The sequence below is a fragment of the Stegodyphus dumicola genome, chromosome 11 (assembly GCF_044657685.1).
Source record: "Stegodyphus dumicola isolate Sdum_Otavi_A_Nest chromosome 11, ASM4465768v1".
NCBI lineage: Eukaryota > Metazoa > Arthropoda > Arachnida > Araneae > Eresidae > Stegodyphus > Stegodyphus dumicola.
The window spans coordinates 80,862,170-80,887,605 of record NC_140778.1 but is presented as its reverse complement, the minus strand read 5'-3'; the positions used below and the strand labels follow the sequence as shown (position 1 = coordinate 80,887,605).

At 33.9% G+C, this 25,436-nt stretch overlaps 1 protein-coding gene across 1 annotated transcript in view; it reads right to left on the bottom strand.

Moving 5' to 3' along the window:
• Nucleotides 1-25,436, bottom strand: part of LOC118193658 (cubilin-like) — a 435,777-nt gene that overhangs the window by 208,285 nt on the left and 202,056 nt on the right. Inside the window, exons 23-28 of the mRNA XM_085826886.1 lie at nt 23,435-23,648; nt 19,323-19,453; nt 11,736-11,922; nt 7,567-7,727; nt 3,645-3,826; nt 286-445 (exon numbers count right to left, since the gene is read on the bottom strand). Of these exons, the coding sequence (XP_085683012.1) occupies nt 286-445; nt 3,645-3,826; nt 7,567-7,727; nt 11,736-11,922; nt 19,323-19,453; nt 23,435-23,648 (1,035 nt within the window). The remainder of the gene's footprint in view (nt 1-285; nt 446-3,644; nt 3,827-7,566; nt 7,728-11,735; nt 11,923-19,322; nt 19,454-23,434; nt 23,649-25,436) is intronic.

The following is a 25,436-nucleotide window of genomic DNA, read 5'->3' as shown; positions in this document are numbered from 1 at the left end:
GAATGTCTATAGAATTTCTTATTATTAGAACATAAAATTGCGAAGATATAAACTTATAAGTTTGGTAAACTAAAATTGCGAAGATATAAACTTATAAGTTTGGTAAACTAAAATTGCGAAGATATAAACTTACAAGTTTGGTAAACTAAAATTACGAAGATATAAACTTACAAGTTTGGTAAACTAAAATTACGAAGATATAAACTTACAAGTTTGGTAAACTAAAATTACGAAGATATAAACTTACAAGTTTGGTAAACTAAAATTACGAAGATATAAACTTACAAGTTTGGTAAACTAAGTGGAAACCTCCAGCCTCTTGGCTGCTGTCTGACCGGAAGCGCAGAAGCATAGTATTTCCAGTCGATACAATGGCTCCCGGATTCTGCTGATTATTACATATGTTCAACAAGCATTTGGAATTTTCCGAATCACCATCTAATATCTGCAGGAAAATTATCAAACTACGTTAAAATGCTTATCTTAGTATTAATAAAACATTTCAAAATGCACTTAAACAACATTTTATTTACAGCATCCTATAAGGTATTTCTCCCGCCTTCTTAGCATGCCTTCGTGGTGTAATAGTCAGCACGTTCGGCGCGTATTCAAGAGGTTCGAGTCCCGGCGATGGCATTGCTCATTTTTTATCTCTCCTGCTTCGAAATAACCTAATGTCTCTACACTCCTTCAACTACATAAATGGTTTACTCATTAAAGACATTTGACTGTCCTTTTAGAATGTATTATACCGAATTTGCAATGTCACGGATATATATTGATGAAATGTGAGTATTCAATGCAGTAGAGTTTTAACCCGCGGGAAAGCGCGTGATGTGTATCATACCCCAACCCTACATAAAAGTGGAATATTCCTAACTTGTGAAACTGATATTCTGTGCTGCTTTCATTAGCTGAGTTTCTAGTTGTGGTTGACTTTCAGAACCGCTTTTTCTTTGCCTGTGTGTTTCAGAAAAAGATTTATCGGTACTTTGTTGGAACTGGGGTATGACACACCCCACGCGCCTGTGCGCGTAAGTGTTTTTCTGACTGAATATTTAGTTCAGAAATTGATTTCTATGGTGTAACAGTAAATATTTCTACTCGCAAGTGATTTTAAAGTACTTGACATTAAATTCTTAAAAATTTCTAACCGCATTATGGTAAAAAGAATGAGTTCCTATAAACTGGAGATGCAACGCATGTGAGATTTATTAGAAATATTTAAAAGCGATGAAGAGTGCGTTTCGGAAACTGAAGATGAAACTAAGAATATTTTCTACAATGTTTTGGGTTTGAAAAAGGTAAAACATTAATTCCTGATGTTCCTAAAAAAGGAAAAACTGTTCTTATGCTTTCAACATTATATAACGATCATACTATAGATGATACTATTGGAGAAAATAAAACGTCAGAAATTATATGTTTTAATAATATGACTAAAGAAGCAATGGATATGGGGGATGAAATGTCAGCCAATTATTTAATTGCCGGAATAACAAGGAGGTGGCCAATGGTAATTTTCTTTCCTGCACTGAATGTTGCTGTAATAAATGCTTGAATTATATTACATTCAACTGCCAATCCATCAACCAGAAACAGAAGTCTGTTTTTGAAAGACTTAGCATTACAGTTAATGAAAACAAGTATTGAACATAGATCAGAGATTAAAACTTTTCCATGAAATTGACGTACTGCATGCAAAACAAAAGCAGAAGTTTCGACGAAGAATTAAAACGAATACATGAAATTCGAAACAACTAAGTATGAAAGCTGTGATAAAATTTTTGCCCTCGCGCCAAGGACAGAAGAACGTGAATGCAATGTTTAAAATGTGAAAATATTCTGTGCCAAGAACACATGAATGTATTTCGTTCAAAGCGTGAAGAAATAAAATAAGCATGGCGTATTAGAGATGTAATGAAACTTAGAGGCATGATGTTTATTTTTTTATTATTTTCATTTATCTTAATTTTAACTCTAAGATTATTTCGAAAATTAATTTTTTGAAACCCAATTATTATTCACTTATTTATATAACACCAGAATGAAAAAAAAAGTTTTAAAACTAAATTTTTAAACTTTATTGTATATTATTTTTTTATTGTATTCTAAATATTGGGGTATGTGATACCCCACGCGCCCACTCTAGTAACTTTTCTTGGTGCGACTTCCGCCGGGTTAATTACATTTGTAATTAATAGTAAAATATGTAAAAATAATCGCACTATAATTACTGAGTTTTTTGACATTTATAACTATACCTCATAACGTAGAGTGCAAAGTATACAACGCCCAACACAGTAATTTCTTACGTATATTTTCCGTTTTTTCCCTGAATCAACTTTTTGAAAATCGTATAAGGTATCTCTCCCGGCTTCTTGTCATGCCTTCGTGGTGTGGTAATCTGCACGCTGGGCCGGTATTGCAGAGGCACGTGGTTCGATTCCCGGCGAAGGCGGTTGCTAACTTTTCCAAAAAATCTAATGTTTGTACCGTGGCACCGGAGCTAAAAGCGTGTTGGAAGATTCTCCTCACCCAGGTTGGGTCCCAATAAGGATACAAATGAATGTAATAATATATAATGTAATGATGGTTAATGTATGTGTAATGTCTATATAATGTATGTACAATGTACGTAAAATGTATAATGTATGCCATTGGTACGCAGCAATAGTTTGTCAACAATATGTAATAATGCCACTATCAATACTGCCTTAGACTTTCCCAACTTACAAATGCAGTGATGACCCTTGTTAGGCCATGTCATTTTCTATATATATAACAACAAATACAGAGGCACGGACAAGCGGATGGGGGAATATCCCCGGAGGGCGCTTTTGGTCAGTGGGACCGTCCTCGGAATACACCGGGCGCTAGGTTTCGGCGCCCCGTGCGAGACCCTCGTGTGGCCCTCAAGTTCGGCTATAGATACTGGTGGACGTGGCGATACATCAATTAACCATATGGTAAAGGGGTGGTGCCCACGTCCTCCGTCGCATGTCACATGTCTCCTCATCCAGGATTTGGCGATTGGGTTCTCTAAAAACCCCTTTAAAAAGGGAAGTGTATAAGGTATTTATCCCGCCTTCCGAGCGTGCCTTCATGGTGTGGTGGTCAGCACACTCAGCCGGTATTTCAGAGGTCCGTGGTTCAATTCTCGGCAAAGGCGATTGCTCATTTTTCATCTCTCCGGCCTCGAAAATATCCTAATGTCTCTACAATGGAAAAAGAAAATTACACGGAGCATATCTATTCCTAACCGGAAAAGTTAAATAAATTGCAGAGTGCATTAAAAACCGCATCTAAATAAACGTGAATCGTCATTCATATAAGAGGTCTTCGACCCCTGAAGGCCTTTACATTTTACAATACTCCTTGGGCTTAAAAGTTGAAAAGGTTTAATTCCAGACAGAGTGAAAACTTTTATGCACTTTTGAGCAGAGTAAACATATTGTTCGAACCTGGGATCTTCGGTATTGCAACAGGCTTCCTTAACCATTATACCATGTGTACGGCAATAAAGCCACATATCAAGTACCATATATTCTGACATATAAGTACCATATATTCCGACAGTTAATGAAATAAGAATTACTTCAGTACTTCTGTTCAGAAAAAAATTACTTCAGTGTCCCCTTTACCTGTAAGTAGTCGTACATGCACTTGTCGTGCTCTTCGATGTCGATTTCTATAATGGTCACAGAAATCACAGAACCATGGGATATTCGAATAAGCCATTCGCAGTCGGCGTTGAAAGGATATGCTTGTGGATAATTGGGAGACACTATCGAACCACGAGGAGATGAAAGTATTCCACCGCAACCTATTAAAAGAATGAAAAATTATGACATAAGAATATGGGTATACTGTTAGCAGCGCAAAGATGATGAATTAATCCTTTGCGGCACAGTGTGTCCGGTCTGGACACCTAAAAATTTCCTTCTGTACGCACAGAAAAATTGAATGAAAAAGGATTTATAGGTTACTCTGAACCTTTTTTATTTATAGTAGATGGCAGCTCAACACAATCCAGTCCATATATTTTAGCCATGTTTAGTTTTTTAAAACCCTCATTTTTCAAGGAAATTTTCCAGATTTCTTTTAGGGAATAAAAGGAATTGTTTGAAAAGAAATTTCTATGTTAGTTTTTTGGCTGTATGCTAATCTCCTTATTCTATGTTAGTTTTACATTTTTACCTTGAAATCTTGCTTAAAATCAAACGGCGATGTGCCCAGACCGGGCTCGCCAATAATCTAGGACAACTGAGAGTCTATATTCTTTGTTTCTCCGCATCTGATCGGTCAGTTCATTGACAACAACACTCGTTTCAGCACTCTTTCCGAAGCTCTATTCAACCAGTGTGCCCAGTTTGGCTACATCCACAGAATTAAACTATAAGTGCTATCTTCACAAAATCTTACTTGTGTACTCCTCTAGGCCTAATTAGACTGCCTACTTTTTCTTTCATTTTTTATCAAAACTCCAACTTTAAAAGGTAGCGTGCCGGAAAGGATTAATGAAAAATGAAAGAGTTTAGCAGTTTCTTACGAGACACAAAAGGGAAAGAACTTCTACCACTAAGCTTGTAGAAACAGAGCTTTAGAAATTCAAGTGTTCAAAAAAGATGTTAACGATTTCAGTCTACTTAAAATTGCTTCTAGAATAATATCTGAGAAAGGAAATAAACTACACTGTCTGTAATGCCACGTTTATGGAATTTCAGATTCTGAGACAAGTGTTAAAGTTACCCTTTTGCCTCAGAGTTCTATCTTTCCAACTGCCTATCTTCTATCTATCTGCTATCTCAAAGTTAACTTTTACTATTGAAATATTTAGATTTATGGCAATGAATAATTGTGCAGTGAACCTAAAATATAATATAGGTAAAAGGAAATTATAGTTCAAAATTCATAGAAGTGAGTTGATGAATTTTTAGGAAAATTACTTTTCTAAAAAATGTCGTGTATGCGTAGCTTAAACCTGCAAATAATGAAAATTCCCAGATTTTTGACATCAAAAGGGCATTCAAGCATTATACGTCAGAGTTTTCTGTCTGTATTTTTATATGTATCATGTGAATTTATCCTCACACTTTCGGAATGCTAGATATTGAAAGTTTCCAAACTTTTTTTAAGAGGGTATCGGAACAAGTCATGCAACTTTTATTTTATATGATTCTTCGATTATCTTATGTCGATCTTCGATTATCTTACTTCTATCTAGCATAATGTTGTATACTCGTTATGAAAAATAAAATTTAAGACGTATGGTTCCCGTGCGACACGGATTGACCGGGAAATTTGATATTAAATCTGCAAATCATACTGAAAGGCTGTACGCAAAGTGAAGAGGGAAATTCAAAGTTCTATCCTTCTTCTTTAATTAATAGCTCAAAACGTTGAAAGCATGTTATATCCGGCATTCTGTCTCCGATTTAAGCACTAAGGTTATAAGTCATTTCTCCCGCCTTCCTAGCGTGCCTTCGTGATGTGGTGGTGTGCGCGCTGGGCCGGTATCCCAAAGGTCCGTAGTTCGATTCCCAACGAAGGCGTTTGCTAATTTTTTCAATCGTTCTTGCTTCTAAAATACCTAATGTCTCTACAGTGGCGCCCGAACTAAAAAAGGGTGTTGGATGATGATTCTCGTCACCCAGGATTTGGCGATTGTCTCCCCTAAAAACCCAGTCGCCCTTTAAAAGGGAGAGTATATAAGGTATTTCTCCCACCTTCTTGGCGTGCCTTCGTGGTGTGGTGGTCTGCACGCTGGGCCGGTATTCGATTCCGTGGTTCGATTCCGAGGTCCGTGGTTCGATTCCCGGCGAAGGCGATTGCTTCTCAAAAAATCCTTTCTGCTTCTCAAAAAATCCTAATGTCTCTACAGTGGCGCCCGAACTAAAAGGGTGGTGGATAAGGATTTCTCGCCACCCAGGATTGGGTCCTCTAAAAACATCAGTCGCCCTTTAAAAGGGAGAGTATATAAAGCATTTTCTCCCGCTTTCTAGCGTGCCTTCGTGGTATGGTGGTCTGCAGGCTGGGCCGGTATTCCAGAGGTCCGTGGTTCGATTTCCGGCGAAGGTGTTTGCTAATTTTTCATCTTTCCTGCTTCCAAAATACCTAATGTCTTTACAAGGTGAGAAAGCGAATATGACTATTAAGGCTTCTCATACGGATTTCAGTATTTTTCATTCAGTATTAATACTGCTTCTCATACATTCTTGTACCCGAATATTTCTCTTGAAGTATTATTATGGGATGAGAATTTAATTTCGAAATCAATGGTGAACATGCTGCAGAATTTCTGAATTCACATAAATTCGATTTCATACTCCAATCTTGAATTTCATAGTTAAAGAAGTCTTAAAAATATTCAGGGATCTGAATTCTTAAAAATATTCAGGGATTCAGTGATCTGATCCACAAAACTGTGAGGTTTTCAAAATTACAAAAGAATTAGATCTCAATTAATAGAGACAGAAATTTCTGGAAATCAAATATGACAATATATTCGTTGTAGAAAGAATAAAAAGTATTTTATCGCACTAAGAGAAGTTTCTAATATAAACAATTTGGACTGCCAAAGTTAATAAAGCTTTGGCAGTCCAAATTTGACTGCAAAGTTTCTTCTGGTTTCCCAACCATTACCCTCAACTCAGTAAGACTATCAAATTTTATTTACTAATGCTACAAATCGTACACATTTTTTTTAACATTAGTAATGTACATATCCCGCAAAAAGTTGTTATAAATTGTAACTTCATAAAAATGTCACCTTTTAATTTTTAGTCTTAAAGTAGTCATTTAACTCAGCAATGAAGCTAACCATTTATTTCTGTGCTAGTAGTGCATCTACGAGAAAATTATCTTGGTTTCCGTCATTAGTTTGGAAACAAATAACAATGGTTCGCTATGGGGCTTTCTGCATTAAAATAATTTATTTGAATATGTCAGTACCTGCAAAATTATTTTGCATTGACGCTAATATTGAAGTAAACATTTTACATGCAATAATCAAGTTTTATTTGATATTACTCTATTAATGCGTACTTGCAAAAAAATTAGGGTGCTGTTGAATAAAGTACGGATAAATGTACAAAAGAAAAAGATGAAAATATTAATTAAACTTTTTTTATAATTTTAAACGTATGTTTTATGAGTTTATTTCAAATACAAAAAATATAGTAATGAGTAATTTCTACTTATATAAATAATATGCTACGTAAATATACGCATTTACTTTAACCTCAAATTCGTAAAAAAGTTACTTTTAATATACTGCAAAATTAGAGTATTATTTTTAAAATTAAAAGACGATTAAATTTCCGAAGCCTTATAAGATTTTATTCATTAAGATTTCCATTTATGATAATTATCCTCATGCCGGTTATTTCGTTTGGAAGAGTCCGCATCTGAAAGTTAATAATCTGACTTTGAATTCCCGATCTTCCAAAGTTCTATGAAAGATTTAGTCCTCAGAAATTTCCAGTTACTATTTCCGTTATTAATTGAAAAGTGTTGAATAACTTCAGACTTGCTTAGAAATTTCAAATATATTCCGATACTTACCAACAGAAGTTGTGTCAAAGAAAATTTCAAATCCTGGAGCAGACATTGACATATCCGACTTAAATTCCAACCGTAGAGTATTGCTATGCGATCTAATCTCCGGGATAGTCCTGTTGCCACAATATTTTCCTAATAAAGGTGAAGTTTCGGTTCCTCCGTTCCTGGGATATAAACATTTTTTATTCAGTACAAAATAAAAGACATATTAGAGAAATTGAGCTTTTACCATTGAAATATTAAGATTTATGGGAACGAGTAATTGTGCAGTGAACTTAAAATATAATATAGGTAAAAGAGAATTATAGTTCAAAATTCATAGAAGTGAATTGATGAATTTTTATAAAAATTACTTTTTCTTAAATATGCCACATATGCGCAGCTTGAACCTGCAGATTACGAAAATTCCTAGATTTTTGACATCAAAAGGCCATTCCAACATCGTACGTCAGAGTTCTCTGTTGCCAGTATATTTTTATATGTATCATATGAATTCATCCTGACACTTTCGAGCAGCTACATATAGAAAGTTTCCAAACTATTTTAACAGGGTATCGGAACAAGTCATGCAACTTTTATTTCATATGATCCTTCGATTATCTTATATTGATCTTCGATTATCTTATCTTACTTATACCTAGCACAATGTTGTGCGCACTCGTTATGAAAAATAAAAGTTAAGACGTGGGATTCCTCTGCGATACGAATTGACCGCGAAATTTGATATTAAATCCGAAAATCATATTCAAGGGCCGTATGAAAAGTGAAGAGCGAAATGTTTTATAAAATTAAACATTAGTTTGGAAAAAAATTTTTATATTAATTAATGTGAAGGTTATGTGAAAAATATTGTTACTTGCGTACGGCATCTTAATGAATTGAATGCACACTGAATAAAGCTTGATGAAATATTTTCCGAAAACACTTCTCTAGAACTTTCCACACAAAAGTACTTGTAATAGGGGGACCGGAAAGTAATGTCGTTTCTGCGCATGTCGACAACAACATGCTAAGGGCAGAAGTGGAAGCAAATCCATGTCAAACACTCTTAACCAACCCTGGTCGACCATCTAAGAACATTTAAAGCAGAATGGAAAATAAGCAAAGCAGGTGTTTGAGTCCCCATAATCTGTCCGAAGAGAAAAAAAGCCAATTGATCCATCACATGCAACGTATTGCTTTAACGGCACCATACAGAACCGTTTTTTGATCATTTGATTACTGGAGACGAAAAATGGGTCCTATATGATAATCCAAAACGCAAAAGGCAGTTTTGATAGGGCTTACAAAGGGTTTACATCCCAAAAAGGCGCTTCTGTGTGTTTGGTGGAGTATTCGCGGAATTGTTCATTTTGAATTGCTGAAACCTGGACAAACTGTTAATGCAGATCTTTATTGTGAACAATTGGATCGAGTGAACCAATCTTTAATCGAAAAATATTCGGCGATTGTCAATAGAAAAGGCATCATTCTGCAACACGACAACGCAAGACCGCACTGTGCACGACGGACACTGGAAAAAATGAATGAATTGGGATGGGAGGTGCTGCATCACCCACCATACTCGCCCAATATCGAACACTCGGATTCACATTTATTCCGACCCCTACAACATTTTCTTAGTGCCAAAACATTTGAAAATTTGAATGATGTCTAAAATGCCATCTTGAGATTTTTTACTCAAAAACCAATTGATTTATATCGGTACGGGATTGAAAATCTGCACACTAGATCGCAAAAGGCTGTTGATAACGAGGGTGATTACATTAATGATTAAAAATAAAAACGTGTTAAAAATTTATTCGCGTGAATTTAATGTAAAAAAGCGGCATTACTTTCCGGTCCCCCTATTACAGTTCTTCGCAATATCACTAAGCACAATCAGGAGTTACCACTTCAAGTTATTAAGGACAATGACCACATAGCGACGCAAACGGCCTTCAAAAGCGAAAGTTCGCACGGTGGTCTCTCAGTACTCTGGTCTTCAGAGCTAAATTGAAAACTGATGCTGTTTCCGGCTTTGTATAATAGATTTTCCTCAGAAATTTCGAGTAGTTTCGATTTCCCGGAGATTGCTGGATGGCATACGCAGTTATAGTTACATAAGGCCGGATAGAGTTGCAGTTACACTGAGCCGAATACAGTTCCAGATACACAGGAATCGAGCCAAAATGTTGCCAAATGTTCGTCAAACTTGACGTCTTTTGGCGATTTCTCGAGAAATTTGGCGATTTAAAACTTGTAACCAAAACCATCGTCAGCTTGGCGCTATCTCGCTAAATGAACTCGGCACTGCATCCCTATTTCTTCGGCGATGCTTCACATTCTGAGGCCTTTCATACTAAATTATGCAAGACATACTACAATTTTAATATACAGTTTCACTCTACAAAATTCGTAACAATGCTGTTCAATGTAATGTTTTCTATGGAGATCATTAAAGCTGAAAAATTTAATGAAGTTTCCGTACGACTGCCAGGTAAAGTAATAAAATTTGGAAAGAATATTAATAATAGATTTTTAGACTTAAATTGTCTTCTAATTTATAATTTATTTATGATTTATAAATTATTTATTATTTGTATGAAAATTCTTTCCGCATATCAAATGCAATAAAATTATGAATTAAGACCTTATTAAATCACAAAACAAAAATTCACAACTAAATGGCATTTAAGCATTATTGATTAACCATAGTCGTGTTCCGGTAGAGAGTAATCATGGGTAATCATCATGTTCAGTAATCATCAGTTGGCAGCTGTATTTGACTAGCACACTGCCTAAAACTGACATTTTTATTTTTCAAGTTATAGGAGGCTTGTCTTATCTGTTAGGTGGCCGCAGACCACAAGTTGTGGGTTCCTGGGTCGAAGCCCTGGAAATGATATAAAGTCTGAACATAAATTAAACACATGATGTAAAAATCATCCAAGGAGTTGCATTTCAGTTGGCGATCAGGGCTGTGGAAGTTGTCCGTGGAGTAGCAGATTGAACAGTAGGATGATTTTACAGTTTAAACACCATTTTCACGCAGCTTTCTCATGAAATGCACCATGGTTGTTTCAAATCTTAACTGTCGCGGAGGAAGGAAATTTTAATTTGACCAGATAAAGGAATGAAACTGGTTTCTCTGGGAAAAACGTAATGTGTATAATACAAGAAATACACTGGGTAAATGACATTATTTTCTTAGCCTTTTAAAAACTGGTTAATAACAGTAAAACATAAATGCTGCATTTGAATGTATTTGAATTTAGCGATGTGTAAGCTATAAGAAATTGACAAAGAAGGTATAGAAAAAGGAAAAACTTAAATATTGCATATTAGTCTGATTGAGATGTGTGATTTGTTTAACGTTTTGTACGTTTCTGTTACTATAGTTCAGCTTTAAATGAAAATTTTAATTTGAGAACCAGGAACAAATTTACGATTACTCAAAGCAAAACCCATATAACCTTGCTATCTTCAAATCTCTGTGTATTGCCAAAAATGACTTATATTGAAAAGTTTCCCAACAAAATCAAAAGAAATTTCTACAAAAAAAAAACTACTTGTAACCATCTCGCGAACTGTAACTGTTTTTAATACGAAATTCTACATCAGGACAAAGAATTACGTTTGTTATGCTTCACATCTCTCAGATTTAAATTTTCCAACGTAAACTTTATACATACACTTCTGTATTTGTATATGTTGAATATCGCTATTTTTCTGTATCTATTTGAATATTTTGTTTGTATTTCGTGTATCCATTTTTATCTCTACTATGACTTCATTCTCATATACCCATCCATTAGGACTTCAGTTTGGTCTCTGAAACCTAGGAGAAAATTTTCTCTCTCTTCCACGCTTGTTAAAATTTCTCTTCTTAAAATCTCACTTGAAGTATTCTTATGTAAAGTGCCTTTAGGACAACATTTTTACTGAACTGAACACATTGCAAAATTCTCAATATGGCGGCATAACGTTACTGATACTCTGCGCGTGACTCTAATAATGCACAAAACTGAGGAATTTTTACTCATCTTATCAGAAGTCGTGTGCTAAATTAAAATCGACATATGTCCTAACAACTATACTAGTTGATTTTTTAAATAAATTTCCCAAACCAAAATTTTAGTTCACTTACTGTTATCTACATTTTTTGTCCGGTTACTTTTGCTCATACTCACCGTATCTCCAAATAATCGAATCGGCAATTGTCGTGATCTTCCATTTCAAATCGGGTGACATTAAGAGTAATCTGTCGGTGGTCCTTTGCTTGAATTATCCACACGCAATGAGCTGAATGCGGGTAGCGATTTGGAAACCCAGGGGACCGGATTACACCAGATTCTTGATAATAAGTTCCACCGCAGGCTACAAGAGTATTAAATATTGGAGTTATTAAGTGTGACTGAATTTCTACTAAATAATTAAATATTTAAGATATTAAATGCAACAAAAGTTTAAAATATAAAAGAAAACTGAGGCAAATATATCCGAAAAACTATATGATAATTTTAGAATGAAATTATTATTAAGTTTTACGTACATTGTATTATTTTACATCTATATTCGGATATTAATTAAAATATACGAATATATAATAGGCGAATAAAGCAAAACACTGAATGGCTATGTAACTTAAGAAAGTCATGCTGTCGAGGAGAACTGATTCGTAATAACATTACTCAAAACTCTCATACAGGCAGCTGGTTCGAACTATTGCTGTTGAGGGGTTTCTTCATTTGGCCACGATAATACGGTTTAATAATGATCTATAACTTGTTTAAAACGAAAATTAATTTTAATGTATTCATTACATTTAAAAAAATAATTTTCGAGAAATTAATTAATATTACGTTGCATAATCGATTACTTAAAATTAATAAATTTTGAGAATGTTTAAGCAAATATACATAACTTTTTTTCTTCTACTGCAGCAACTATAACAAGGGAACACTAGCATATTTCAATTCCTTCATTACGAGACGATCTCAGACATTTTACCGAAAATTAGAAAAAAAAGGCATAAAGATATCTAAGTTATCAAATGGAAAATGATTGTCTGAAAACTCGAAGCAAAAATCTATAGAAGGCAATGCACTAACGTTTTCCAGATATACTATATACAAGGCGTTTCAGCAAATCGGTTACAAACTTTCAGGAGAGGTAGAGTACACCTAAACGACGGAAAATCACTCAGCATTGCATGGTCAAAAAGGCGTTCCTGGCGCCGTAGTCACAACACAAAACACAAGAAAGGACTAACATGAACAGGGTAAGGAAACATGCTTATTATGCTTAGTACAAGAGAAATAAAGAACTAAAAGCAAAAATAGACAAGGATTGTCACAAAGAAGGTGTTCGAAATTATGAACCCGGAGCCTGATGCATGCCTCATATTTCCAGCACATGGAAGATATGATATTCTGGAAAATACTGGGCATGTCCTGGACTTCCATAGCAGCTGTCAAGATGTGTGCAACAAGTTCGTCAGAACATTTAACGGGGGTTTCGTACAACAATGTCTTGACGCACCCCAGAGGAAGTAATCATTTATGTGAGGTCTGGGGATATTGCTGGCCAATGCCTCGGACCAACCTAATGGTCCCATGTTAAGGATACGTTTCGAACACCTTCTTTTATGACGGCCTGTTTTTATTCTTATGTTTTGGATTCTGCATAATAAACATACATTCTCACCTTGTTCGTATCCTTTCTTTCTTATGCTTTCTATCAAATAGACAAATATAGTTGGCTATTTGACACAAAGCACAAGAATAGAAGGATATATAATTTAATAGACAAATATATATATAGGCTATTAATTCTATATCCTTACTAGGATATAGAATTAAATATATATTTAATTCTATATCCTAGAAATCTATATCCTAGTATTTCTATATCTTACCAGGAATATTCTGTATTCCTAGTAATTAATAGACAAATATATATATATATATTCTATTAATTACTAGATTTACTTCATTTTATAAGATTGTTCAAAATATTCTGACGATTTTGGAGAAGCTTAGTGAAAAATTTCCTTATTGGAAAGTTCTCGAAAGACGTATTTGAATTCATTCTCTGAATTCCATTCCTTCTTTTAATTCGTAAGATAAAGAGAATGCATGACGCAGCATAAAGATGGATTTAGAGTTACTTTAAGCATCAAACCTGATATACTTTTGAGTAGACTATTGTTCGCAAATGTATTCTCTGCGGCTTCAAATTATTACAGGCGTAAACATCGCTGCAAAAACATCACGAAGGAAAACCTCATGGAAAAACAGCAGACGGCAAAAACATCTTCATACGGAACATCGCAGGAGACACAAAAGCAAGGAGAAAATATCTAACTTCTAAAACGCAATGGTATAAAACATTGTTTTCGATAATAAAGCGGTTAAAAAATATCATGGTTTAAAATCATCGTCGCAGAAAATGGCTTCGTAAAAAATAAAGCACCTACAAATCTTGCATGAAGATAACTTTCTAAACATGCGATTTTCTGCCTTTAAGAAATTTAAATGTGTATTTGCCTAGTGATCTATGAACGCAAGAAGAAATGAGGAGTTTTTTACCTCTATATTTTATGTTTTTGATTCATTACTAATATTTGCTTAAACAAGAAAGAAGGAAATTTAACCAACCAAAAACTTAAAACTAATTAAGAGAACAAATTTAACTAAACTGAACTACGCAATTCAACGTTTTTATATAGATAACATTATGCGTTACTCATCTTCTCTTTTGTAATCTTTTTCGAACTATGCTTTTCATAAAAAAAATACAACTGCAAAAGGGACTAATTAAATAATGACCTTTCATGGTTATCTGGTTAAGTTTGAAATTATATTCTATTGTTGTTATTGTCGTGTTCATATTACATGGAACAATGGTTGCCAGAGCGTACTCCGAAGAGAGGTTGGACTTCTATTTTCCACCCCCAAGTTTTGAGGGAGAGTACTCCGGAGTATATCCATCATTATTATATAGGGTATCCGGAGGTCTTCCATTCTTCTCCCCTTCCACCAAACCTCACGACAGGGCTTTCGGTTCGCCGCATATTTGGAGTACCGCCATGCCGCACCGACACTATACATTTACAAACATCCATGTGTTTTCCTGGATCCGAACCCGGGGCCTTCGGTACCATAGTAGGTATATGTATGTAATTGTGTATATATCTGCATATGAGTTGGTATTTATATGTATATACATATATTTTGATTGTACTCTTATTCACGTTCCTTGTATGCACATGCATATATTTCTTTATACATTACATTACTGTACTTTTCTTCAAGTGCCTTGTATGCACATGTATATCTTTTTATTACATTTTATAAATGTAGTCTGCTGAGCCAGGGCTGCCCAGGGCTGCGGCCTTCTAGCTAGTGGTTGATTCCCGCCGAGTTGGCAACTAATTCTACATGGATATATCTATACCTGGGTCGGAAGCCAACTCAGCGGTTTACCTTACATAACCACTATACCATCTGGACGACATTCTATTCTATTAATTACTATTATTAATGCGTGGCATTATTTTTGTACTCATGTTTAGTTTTTGAATGTTTAAATTTCCTTCTTGCTTTTTTAATAAAAAATCACTAATTAATTCAAAAATGTGAAATAGATAGGTAAAAATATTCCTCATTACTTTTGCACTCACAAATCATTATGCAAAAATATCAACTTTTAAAGCCTGAAAAACTCATGCCTGCGATTTTATCGTCAGGCGACGATTTGTAAGTGCTGTATTTTTTACGACGTATTTTATACAAATATGTTTTAAAACGGCGATGATTTTAAGCAGCTTAAATTTCGACGACAATATTTTATTTCACGACGTTTTAGAACTGCGATGTTTTCGGTTTGCTTTCTTGTCTCCCATGATTTCGTAACGACGTTTTTACCTTGCGTTGTTTTGTTCGCAGCGTTTTCTTCCGCGATGTTTTCTGCGGACGCTCTTCAAATCCAGGTTTAGCTTTACTGCACCATGTCTTTTCCAGTATCTTACTTTCCTCTTTCCCAATGTGTTGAAATATTTAGGAGTACAGAAAAAATGTCATTATGCTCTTTTTAATGTAAAGAAAATTGTTAATCGTCCCACTTGACCGAAAGTTAAGCTTGCTGAAATACCAAGCTTAAATTTCAGTCTCATTCAGTACGGACCTTTTATAAAGCCACAAATCCATGTATGAATGTGTGCCAAACTATAGAGATCCCTATATAGTCAAAAGTCGTTAATTCGGACTCCCTTAATCCGGAATGATCTATAATCCGGATCTCAAAGCTAAAAACTTTCTGCGCATGCGTCGCGTTGACACATGCGCATAGGCGTTTACGCGTGCGCGTAAGACCTTCACGACTGCGCATATGCGTGTGCGCAAACGCAGAATACGTTTTCGCGTGCGCGTTTAATGTATAACGGACGGTATAAGCTAAAATTATCTAATTATCTATTTCAGTTAATGTTGATGATTGCGTTGTTCCTTAATCTTCAAATTGGATTCGGCTTATTATTTTTTGCAGACTGTAAGAGCAATTTTATAAAAGTAAGCTTAAACTTCCGATTATGTCAAATAGAATTCCCGATGTTGGAGCTCCCAAAGGATCTACAAAACGAAAGTATGTTTCGATGTTCACTTTTTGTCTATCAAACAAAAAGTGGAATTGCTGCAAAAAATGGATAAAGACATGAAGAAGGTGACAGAGAGGTTAGTGAAAACGAAAAAATTTCGATTGACAAGTTAGTCGGTATTCCCGGCACAGCAATTACGGGACTTGAACAGCGGAACTTTGTAACTGAACAAGAAATTATGTCTGTTTATAGAATTAAAGAGAAAGTATTATCACATAAAACGAAGCAACTTAAACAACTTACATTGAAAGAAATGTTTAATAAAGTAAACAAATAAATATTAAGCTTTTTCTTTTTGCAAATTTTGATACCCTTTAGATCATAATTGTTCTTTATTTCATAAATTACGGTTTCATATTTTTAATTTTAGGATTTCTGCATGCCATCTTACGAGATTTAAACTAATGATCTATAATCCGGAAAAATCGATAATCTGGAATCGCCGAAGTCCCGACGATTCCGGATTAACGACTTTTGACTGTACAACTGCTGTGAAGCTACTGCATGGCTTGAAAGCAAATTTAACCCAGCTGGACGATTTCTCCACTGAATCTTTCTCTCTCCGTTATTTTTCTGCGTCCTCATGTCTGTACTGAGAGCTGTTGATTCTGTCCATAGATGCAATGAAGAATGGGACTTCAAAGTGAAACCCATGGAACATGGGTGAGAAACTGCAGAAAATTCATTAAAATTGTTCACCTGCTTCATAATGATTTTAGGAATTTTCAGCATGTCCAAGTGCGTTATCATTTAACAACTGCTGCTGTTTGGCTATCAGCAGCATCGCCAAACTGCACGGTTTGATATTACAGCCTACTTCTGACAGACGTACTGAGTTTTGTTTTGGCACATGGCACGATAAGTGTAGTTTTCTGAAAATTCTTATATGATTTCAGTAAGATTACAGGTTGTGGAATTTTGGCACATAACCTGATATATTATTAACAACATATCAAGTAAGTACGTTAATGTTTTAAGCAAACTCACATAAATCTTAGTGAAGTTAACCTAAGATCCAGTCTTCTAGAAACTTCCTTAACAGACTGACACATTTCCTGATTATTAAACTGGGCTGCTGGAAGGACAGGTCTACATCCTCGAAGCTGATGATAAGGAAGTAAAGGAAGAGTTGGAAGACCTTTCGCATTTAAGACAGCTAATTTCTACGCAGATGAGATCGGAAATCTTGAGTATTGGAAGAAGGGGATTATCGCGGATAGCTTTAAAGTTTTATAATAATTCAGTTTTCGATTTTGTACAAAATACATGCTCAGGATATGAAACCTTGTTGAAATGGAAATTATATCTGCATTAAAAAGAATAATGAATAGATGTATTATTATAAGACTTTTTCTAAATGAATAACACCCATTTTAAAATTTTGCTTACATATGCTGTTCTAGAAGAAAAGAAAGAAAATTCAAGATAAATTAATATTTAATGTTTAATTTGAGCCATACAATGCATAAAGATGACTATGAATATATTTCTACAAATTGAAATATAAAAAAATTAAATTGAAATTTTTTAGCTATAAATTTAGCAAATCAATAAAAATAAGTTGTCTTCCACTACATGTCAAGTCTGTTAGCTTGAAATTATTTTATCCACAATTAGTTTGTAAATTTGCCTAAAGGGGACAGTACATATGCAAAAAAACTTATATAATTAATTTTTATCATGAATATAACACATCAATAGTTCGTATTTCAAATAATTAAACTTCTTTATTTAAAAAAATAAATTAGGTTACAAAACAAAGATTGTTAAATAACGTGAAACGTGAAAGGGACAAGCAATTTTGCCTACGATCACATTTTTTAAGACTTATATCTAAAAAAATTCATTTTATTTTTTATATTTTAAAATTGTAGAAATACATTTATAGTCCTCTTTATGCAATGCATTCCTCAAATTAAACTTTAAATATTAATTTATTAGTCCAAAGGGGCTTTGTCCCTTAAGAACTATTGCTTTGGTTTTGCGATTTTGCTCTGAATCACTCTGAATGTCCGTTTCACTTTTCAAACTGTTGCCACCAAATATTATCGCCCTGTATTATATTTGAAGAAGTTAAATAATGAAGAATCTGCATAAATGTATGTATGTTTCTTGCATTGTGATAAAACAACGGTACCTAGAGCCATCCAATTTTGAATGACGTAATCCTACTGCAAATATGGGCATCTGGAAGACCAAATTTGAAATTTGAAATTTGTTTTATTATCGATTTCCTATTTTGTAAAATTTTAACGAATCTTTGATTAACAAACTCAACGATTTAAAAGCGAGCAATGGCAACACTCTACGGAAGGGGGAAAAACCTTTTTATCTCCAGCGCGAGGAACTGTGTATGGGAAATTCTAAAGGTATGCTCATTTAAAAATTATTTTGTGACATTGCTATTGAACTGAATTTTATGGTTTCAGAGCAAAACGTATGATAATAAATAAGTAAAGGCAGCACACAAAACATTAAAAAAATGCCTCTTTGGACGTAATTTAAAATCTGAAACCTTTCAGATTTTTTAAAAAAATTTTCTTTCTTTTTTTCTGAGACAGCATATGTAAGCAAAATTTAAAATTGGGCCATAAGATACATTCCAATAACCTCATAAATTACGTGCTTAACTTATAGTTAATGTAAACAGAGAATGTTATTCATCCTCTTCTTCTCTTACAGAACGTGTCTCATTTGCTCGACCGCGAGGAAAAACATGTAGCGAAAATCAGTGAATAAATGCATTGTGAATGAAACATCTACCATTATTTACCATTTCCCACAATTGTGAAGAATTTTTGATAAAAATCTAACACAGAAAATCAACAGAAAACTTTTTAAAGAAATCTCAAAAAGAATTATACGTAATAAAGATAATGGACATTATTACTAACACATTTGGCGGTTACGTCTTAAGTAACATTAAACGAATTTCCAAACGAAGGTTCCCGTTGTTTACTTTAAAACAAAAATGCTATTACCATATAAGCAAATACAGCTGTTCATAGATGCCAGTATTTTTCATATGTAATGATAAGGTATGGAATTCACTCGTATTAACAAATACAATTCAAGGAAAGATAAAATGAATATATTTATATTGTTACGTTTCCATAGTTACCTTGGGAGGCGTCCAAAAATTCGTAGTTCGCATTGAATCCATCTCGAGATACACTAATATCGGTCACAAACTTTACTATTATGGTGTTTTCCAATGAAGTTAGAATTGGCGGTGTTCTGCTGCCACAAAACCTACAAGGAATGTAACACGTCGAGTATTATTAATATCACTGATACTATAACCGCAAAAAGTTTTGCGGCTTCGCAGCTGAGGATGGTGGTTCGGTAAAGCCATCGAAACTAGTCCTGTGAAAATCTTCAATATAACGCTGATTTTTGTTGTTTGTCTTCTGAATCATTGGTACTTCTTTTTTATCGGGTCAGTCCATTAGTTCGTGCGCATTAACCCTCTGGCTGCTCATCCCGCGATTTCCACGGGCAACTCAAATGTAGCAAAGTCTGCTCATCCCGCGATTTCCGCGGGCATGTGTTTTTCTTCCTTTATTGAGGAGCGCATCCCGTTTTTTTCCCGTTTAACCATTGAAATAAATTATACAGTATTTGACGTATAGTTTATGTTTTGGCCAACATATATCGTTAGTTGTCCACTAAATTTCGGGATTTGAAGGTACGTGGTATTACCGCTCAAACTTCACTTTTTGCCGCATTTTTCTTACAGAAATGGCTGCTAGAAAACGTTTAGCGATTATCTTGATTATTGAATAAAATTGTTGAATATTAATTCGATTTATTGATTAGATTTATAATTAAATTGATTATTAATTAGATTTATTGAATCTGGCGCGAAGACTGTGAAGTTGGACTTTGCCTTGAACCCTGTTTTGAACTCTATCGTACTAAACTGCATTTCTAAGGTATTTTTTCCTCAGTGCTTCATATTTTCTTAAAATTTATACATTTTACTTTTTTATATTATGTAATAAATAGAAATTAACTGTAATTCGATTGAAATTTATTTATTATTTATTTATTTATTTATTTATTTATTTTTTTGCTGATATAGCATCTGAAATTGGTTTTTCTGGCAACTTAGTTTCTCATGATAACAATCTACATAAAAGTGTTTTCTGGAAAGAAAAAGTGCATTTTTCAACTTTCCAATATATATATAGATTTAAAATATGAAAAAAAAATTACACATTTTTTGAAGCGCTTTTGGTCCACAAATTGATCAGTCAGAGGGTTAAGAGAATGCGTGGAATTCACTATGACGCATTTACTAAAACAATACAATTTTGAATCTGTTGAAACTTGTCGTCGTTTGACTAACATATTATTCAGTTCATCACCAACTTTCGTAAATATCGAACGCATTTTAGTACCCATAGAAGATGAATATAGATAATCAGTAAAAATGTTCGGTGCTACATTTTTTTTTTCGTGTGGTGAATCTTCCAGGTTTGCAGCGATAAAAATTAATAGTGTACATGGTGAAGACACTATTAGTGTAAGGACTACCCAGAAATGGTTTAAAAAATTTAAAGTTGGCATTGATGATGAACCTCGTTCAGGACGTTTTGAACCATTAGAACCAAATCAAACGACTCATTCAGAAGTTTATAGTAAACACCTCTGCCGTCTAAACTCAGAATTAACCTTAAAACGCCCACGATTGGTGAATATCAAGAAGGTTTTGTTTCATCATGACAACGCTAGACCGCATACGGCTCGAACAACGCTGTAAAAAAATAGTGAATTTAATTGGGAGCTTTTCTCATATCCTGCTTACTCCCCAGATATTACCCCAAGTGATTTTCACTTATTTCGTGCCTTACAAAATGTTTTACTGGAAAAAAAATTAAATTCTAAACGGGATGTACACAATGAACTTTCAAGTTTTTTTGCATCAAAACCAGTCTTTCTACAGCAATTGCATGAAAAGCTGCCTGTAAGATGGCGAGACTTTGTTAAGTAATGGAGGAAAATATATAATTGATTAAAATGTTAAATTGTGTTTTTTTATATTATTTAAAAATTTACCAAAAAAGGCGCACGAATTTATGGACTGACCCAATATAAATCAACTCCGTTTACACCAAGCAATTTATAAAATTAAAAACTGCTTAATTTGCTTGGAATATTTTAATCATGGAAACGCAATAAATAACCATTAAATTAAATTATTAGAATTTTTTGATACAACTATACTTCAGTTTAACTAATCGAATAACTTTGGTACGTTTTCTAATCGAGTTAGAGTTGTACTAACATAATATTTCCTATTGGAATGTAATAATTTGTATAATACACAAGACACTATAATTTTTCATTAGCAACATAGCTACAGCCATGTGCATCATTGCTGTATATATTAAAACATATGATGTGGATACCGCAGGGACTTCCATCTAAGGCCTATTAAATTATAGTAATTTTTTTCTGCCCTTCGTTTAAAATTATTCCTTCGAATTTCATTACAGATAAGTTATAGCAATTTTTTCCTATTATTTTATTTTTTCCTATTATTTTTCCTATTACTGTTTTCTTATTATTTTTTTCCTATGTATTTTATTTTACATATAATTAAATTATAGTAGTTTTTTCCTGCCCTTAGTTTAAACTTATTCCTTCGAATTTCATTACAGATAAGTTTCTCACTGAATCAAATCAGTTCTCACTTCGCGGTAAGGCAAAATTAGATATAAACTCAGTCTTCATTAAAAATTGAAAAGGAAAAACACCAAATAGAGTTAAAAAACAATTAAAGAGCAAATTTACAATTAAATTTAAAGTTTCTACGCAAAAACAATCAACTCGGGCAGCGGGCGAGAAGACCATATTTTCGGTGCGTAAAATTGGAAGTTAATGCTCGGTCACACTGGTCAAAAAGATACCGAAGTCGCTGCACCAAGTGACTATTCTACTAAGCGTTTCTAACGCAAATAATGCGACTTCGTTAGGCTTAGCAACATCGCTTAAATCTTTAAATCATTGATAATTCTAAAACTATTGCATGCACATTCACTAAAGGCATAAAATTCTTAATCAGAAAATAAGAACAGCATAATTCAATCACGTTTAAGCCAAAAAATGCACAATTTACCAACATGTAAGACTAAAAAAATTAGCTCACCAAGCCGGGTAACAGAATGAAATTTATATATATTTATGTACGTCTGATGCGGCCGATCGCTATGCAAAAAGGAGGTGCACAACTACATGTTATAAGATCCCCTATACAAAAATTTCAACAGTCTACGGCTACAAAATTTCAGCATTCTATGGCTACAAAATTTCAACATTCTACGGCTACAAAATTTCAACTCAACATTCTACGGCTACAAAATACCCGTTTTTGAGTTATGCAAGATATATATGTACGTACAGATGTCAAGGAAAAACATCCTCTTACTAATCCATTTTACGAGCCGTTTTGGAAAAATGAAATCTTTATTCTGTCCAAACTTACAGATGTCACAGAAAAACATCGTTCGAACGGATTCAAGAGTGGTCCAAATGGATATTTTCGTTAAAATATGACACCCGAAATTTTACGGCCAATTGATTGATATTAAGCTTGTTGAAAGTATGCTTGAAAGGGACCGTATCTGTTATGAAATTATTGAAAACGAAGTTGGGGCGAATGCGTCTTTCATCCCATTATTATTGCCAGGTTGTAATAGAATGTTGCTACAACAGATACTTGGAGTGTAGTATTGGCCACCTTGTGCGGAGTCCTGAAGTTTAATGCTGCCACGTTGCTCAGATGTTGCTTATTTATTCTCAACGCGTCCAACGTAAGCGCGTATCTATAGATGTCGACAGAGAATTCTGAAACGGCCATAAATTCCTTACAGATTTCCTGAGTTATTGCAGATTGTTTGAAGTCGGTAATTATTGCTTCGATGCCGAAGCGAATTGTGATTTGTTCTGTTTCTATTTCAGTTGTAAGCTGCATCGCAAACTTTATGGCTGTTACGTCAGTTTGAAAAACACTGAAGCTGATAGGAATTTTCTAAGCATCTGCAGTATTGAAAATCCCAATAACGACTAAAAAAATTCTCTTATAAAACATTTTACTCTAATTAGCATATGGAAGTAAAATGAGTATCGTTTATTTGCCGGTTATTTCAGAATTCTTGTCTGTCTTGTATAACATACAACAAGCCACAATAAAGACAACAAACATAAAGTTATCTTAAAAATTCTCACCTTCCCAAAGAAGCTCCACTGCTTTCTTCAACATCGACATAGTCGAACCGACACTGACTGTCCCTTTCGAGATAGAATGAGGTAAATGTCAGACGGATGACATGTGTTTCCGGAGCCCTTATAAGCCATCTGCATGTAAGTGAATGTGGATACCTATCCGGATGTCTAGGTGAAGATATCTGCCCTCTATCTTCTGTCAGTAAGCCACCGCAACCTGCCAAAATGACACATTTTTAGGAACAAATAAGTAAATTAATATTATTTCCAAGGTATTCTCTTCATAGATTATTGCAGATGATATAAGACACACTGAAGTTAGGAATTAAAAAGTTAAATCTAGAAATATTTAAATTTGCTATTAATATAGTAATACTCCTAAGCTATTTTTATTCATTGTTATTTTTTCGCTAAGAAATTTCTTTTAATTAATTCATATATATATATTATCGTTTGTGCTTTCTACTTTACTTTAAATTATATATATATATATATATATATATATACATAATGCAGTACCAGATATAAAAATATTTCGCAATCGAGTTGTAACAGTACTTTTTTTAATTAATCTCAATAATTATGTCTAACTTCAGCTTTGTACGCCAATTACAATTATTTACTTAGCTTTCTCGGAAGAAGCGTTTGTTACAGTTACTGACGCAATGCGTATTTACATAAAATTTACTGATTCGCTCTGTATTTCATTTTGCTTCGTTGATTATGGATGTTTCAAAATTATGTAATATTTGTAAGCTACAAATCATTGAAAAGAGAAGAAAATATTATGTAACTTTCAATGGATCAGAGCACTGAAATGATTAGAACAAAACACATTTTATATTGGAACCGAAAACTTTATTTATGGAAATCGAAAGGCCTCGAGAATTGTCAAAACGATTTCAAAACGCTAGAACTACTGACTTAATTCACTATTCTACTAACAGTTTCAAATGAAAACAAATGGCGACATTGTTCGGCCGAGAGCCACTTAAACTTTTAAATTGTCGATAATTCTATAACTATTGCATGCAGCTTAAATAAGGGCCTGAAAACTTCATCCGGAACATAAGGATGATATAATTCAGCCTTTTTTAATGCTAAACATGCACATTTTGCCAACATATAAGAATAAAAATATTGAGCTCACCAAGCCGGATAGCAGAGTGGGTATATATATATATATATACATACGTTTGGTGCAGCCGATTGCGTCTATAAAGGGAGGTGCACAACTACATGTTATATCAGTCCCATATGCAACATACGTACAGATGTGACGATTAAAAATCTCTACTGAATCCATTTTTATATCCATTTAACAATCAGTTTTGGAAAAAAGAGTTTATTTTCACATACAGATATAGATAGATAGATACACAAGGTCACTCAAATAAATCATTCAAATAAATTCGAGAGTGGTCAAAATGCATATTTTCTTTGAAGTATGATAACCGAAATTTTCGCCATTGCAACACTTCCTTTACTTCGTACAAGGCAGTAAAAAATATTATGTTTAAAGTTATGTATAATATTGTTGTTTCAAACAATGAATCTAGCAGTTCTTTTTTAATAAAAACTGCATTACAAAAGGAAACAAAATTGTACTAAAATCATTATAGGCTAGGCTATGTTATCAGATACTTGTTTGTATTTAATCAACAAACTCTAGGTGCTTTTTTTCGAGATTTAGTCAGTTCTTTCATCGATGAGTTTAACTCTTCTCACACTTCAGCAAATTTCAGAATATTGATATTTAGATATATACTTCGAGTGTGACATTGACCACCTTGGGTGGAGTCCTGAAGTTTAATGCTGCCACTTCTGGTTTTCGTGTATACATGCACTGGATGGCAGTAAGAAAAGTTTACTTACAGTTAAATTTTGAGTTGAAGTTCCTTTCCTGTCGATTCTTAACTTCAGCTTACTATTTCCGGCCAGAACGTAGTTTTAGAATCACTCTGAATACATAATGAGGAAGAGCGGCATTTAACCGCGAAGTTCT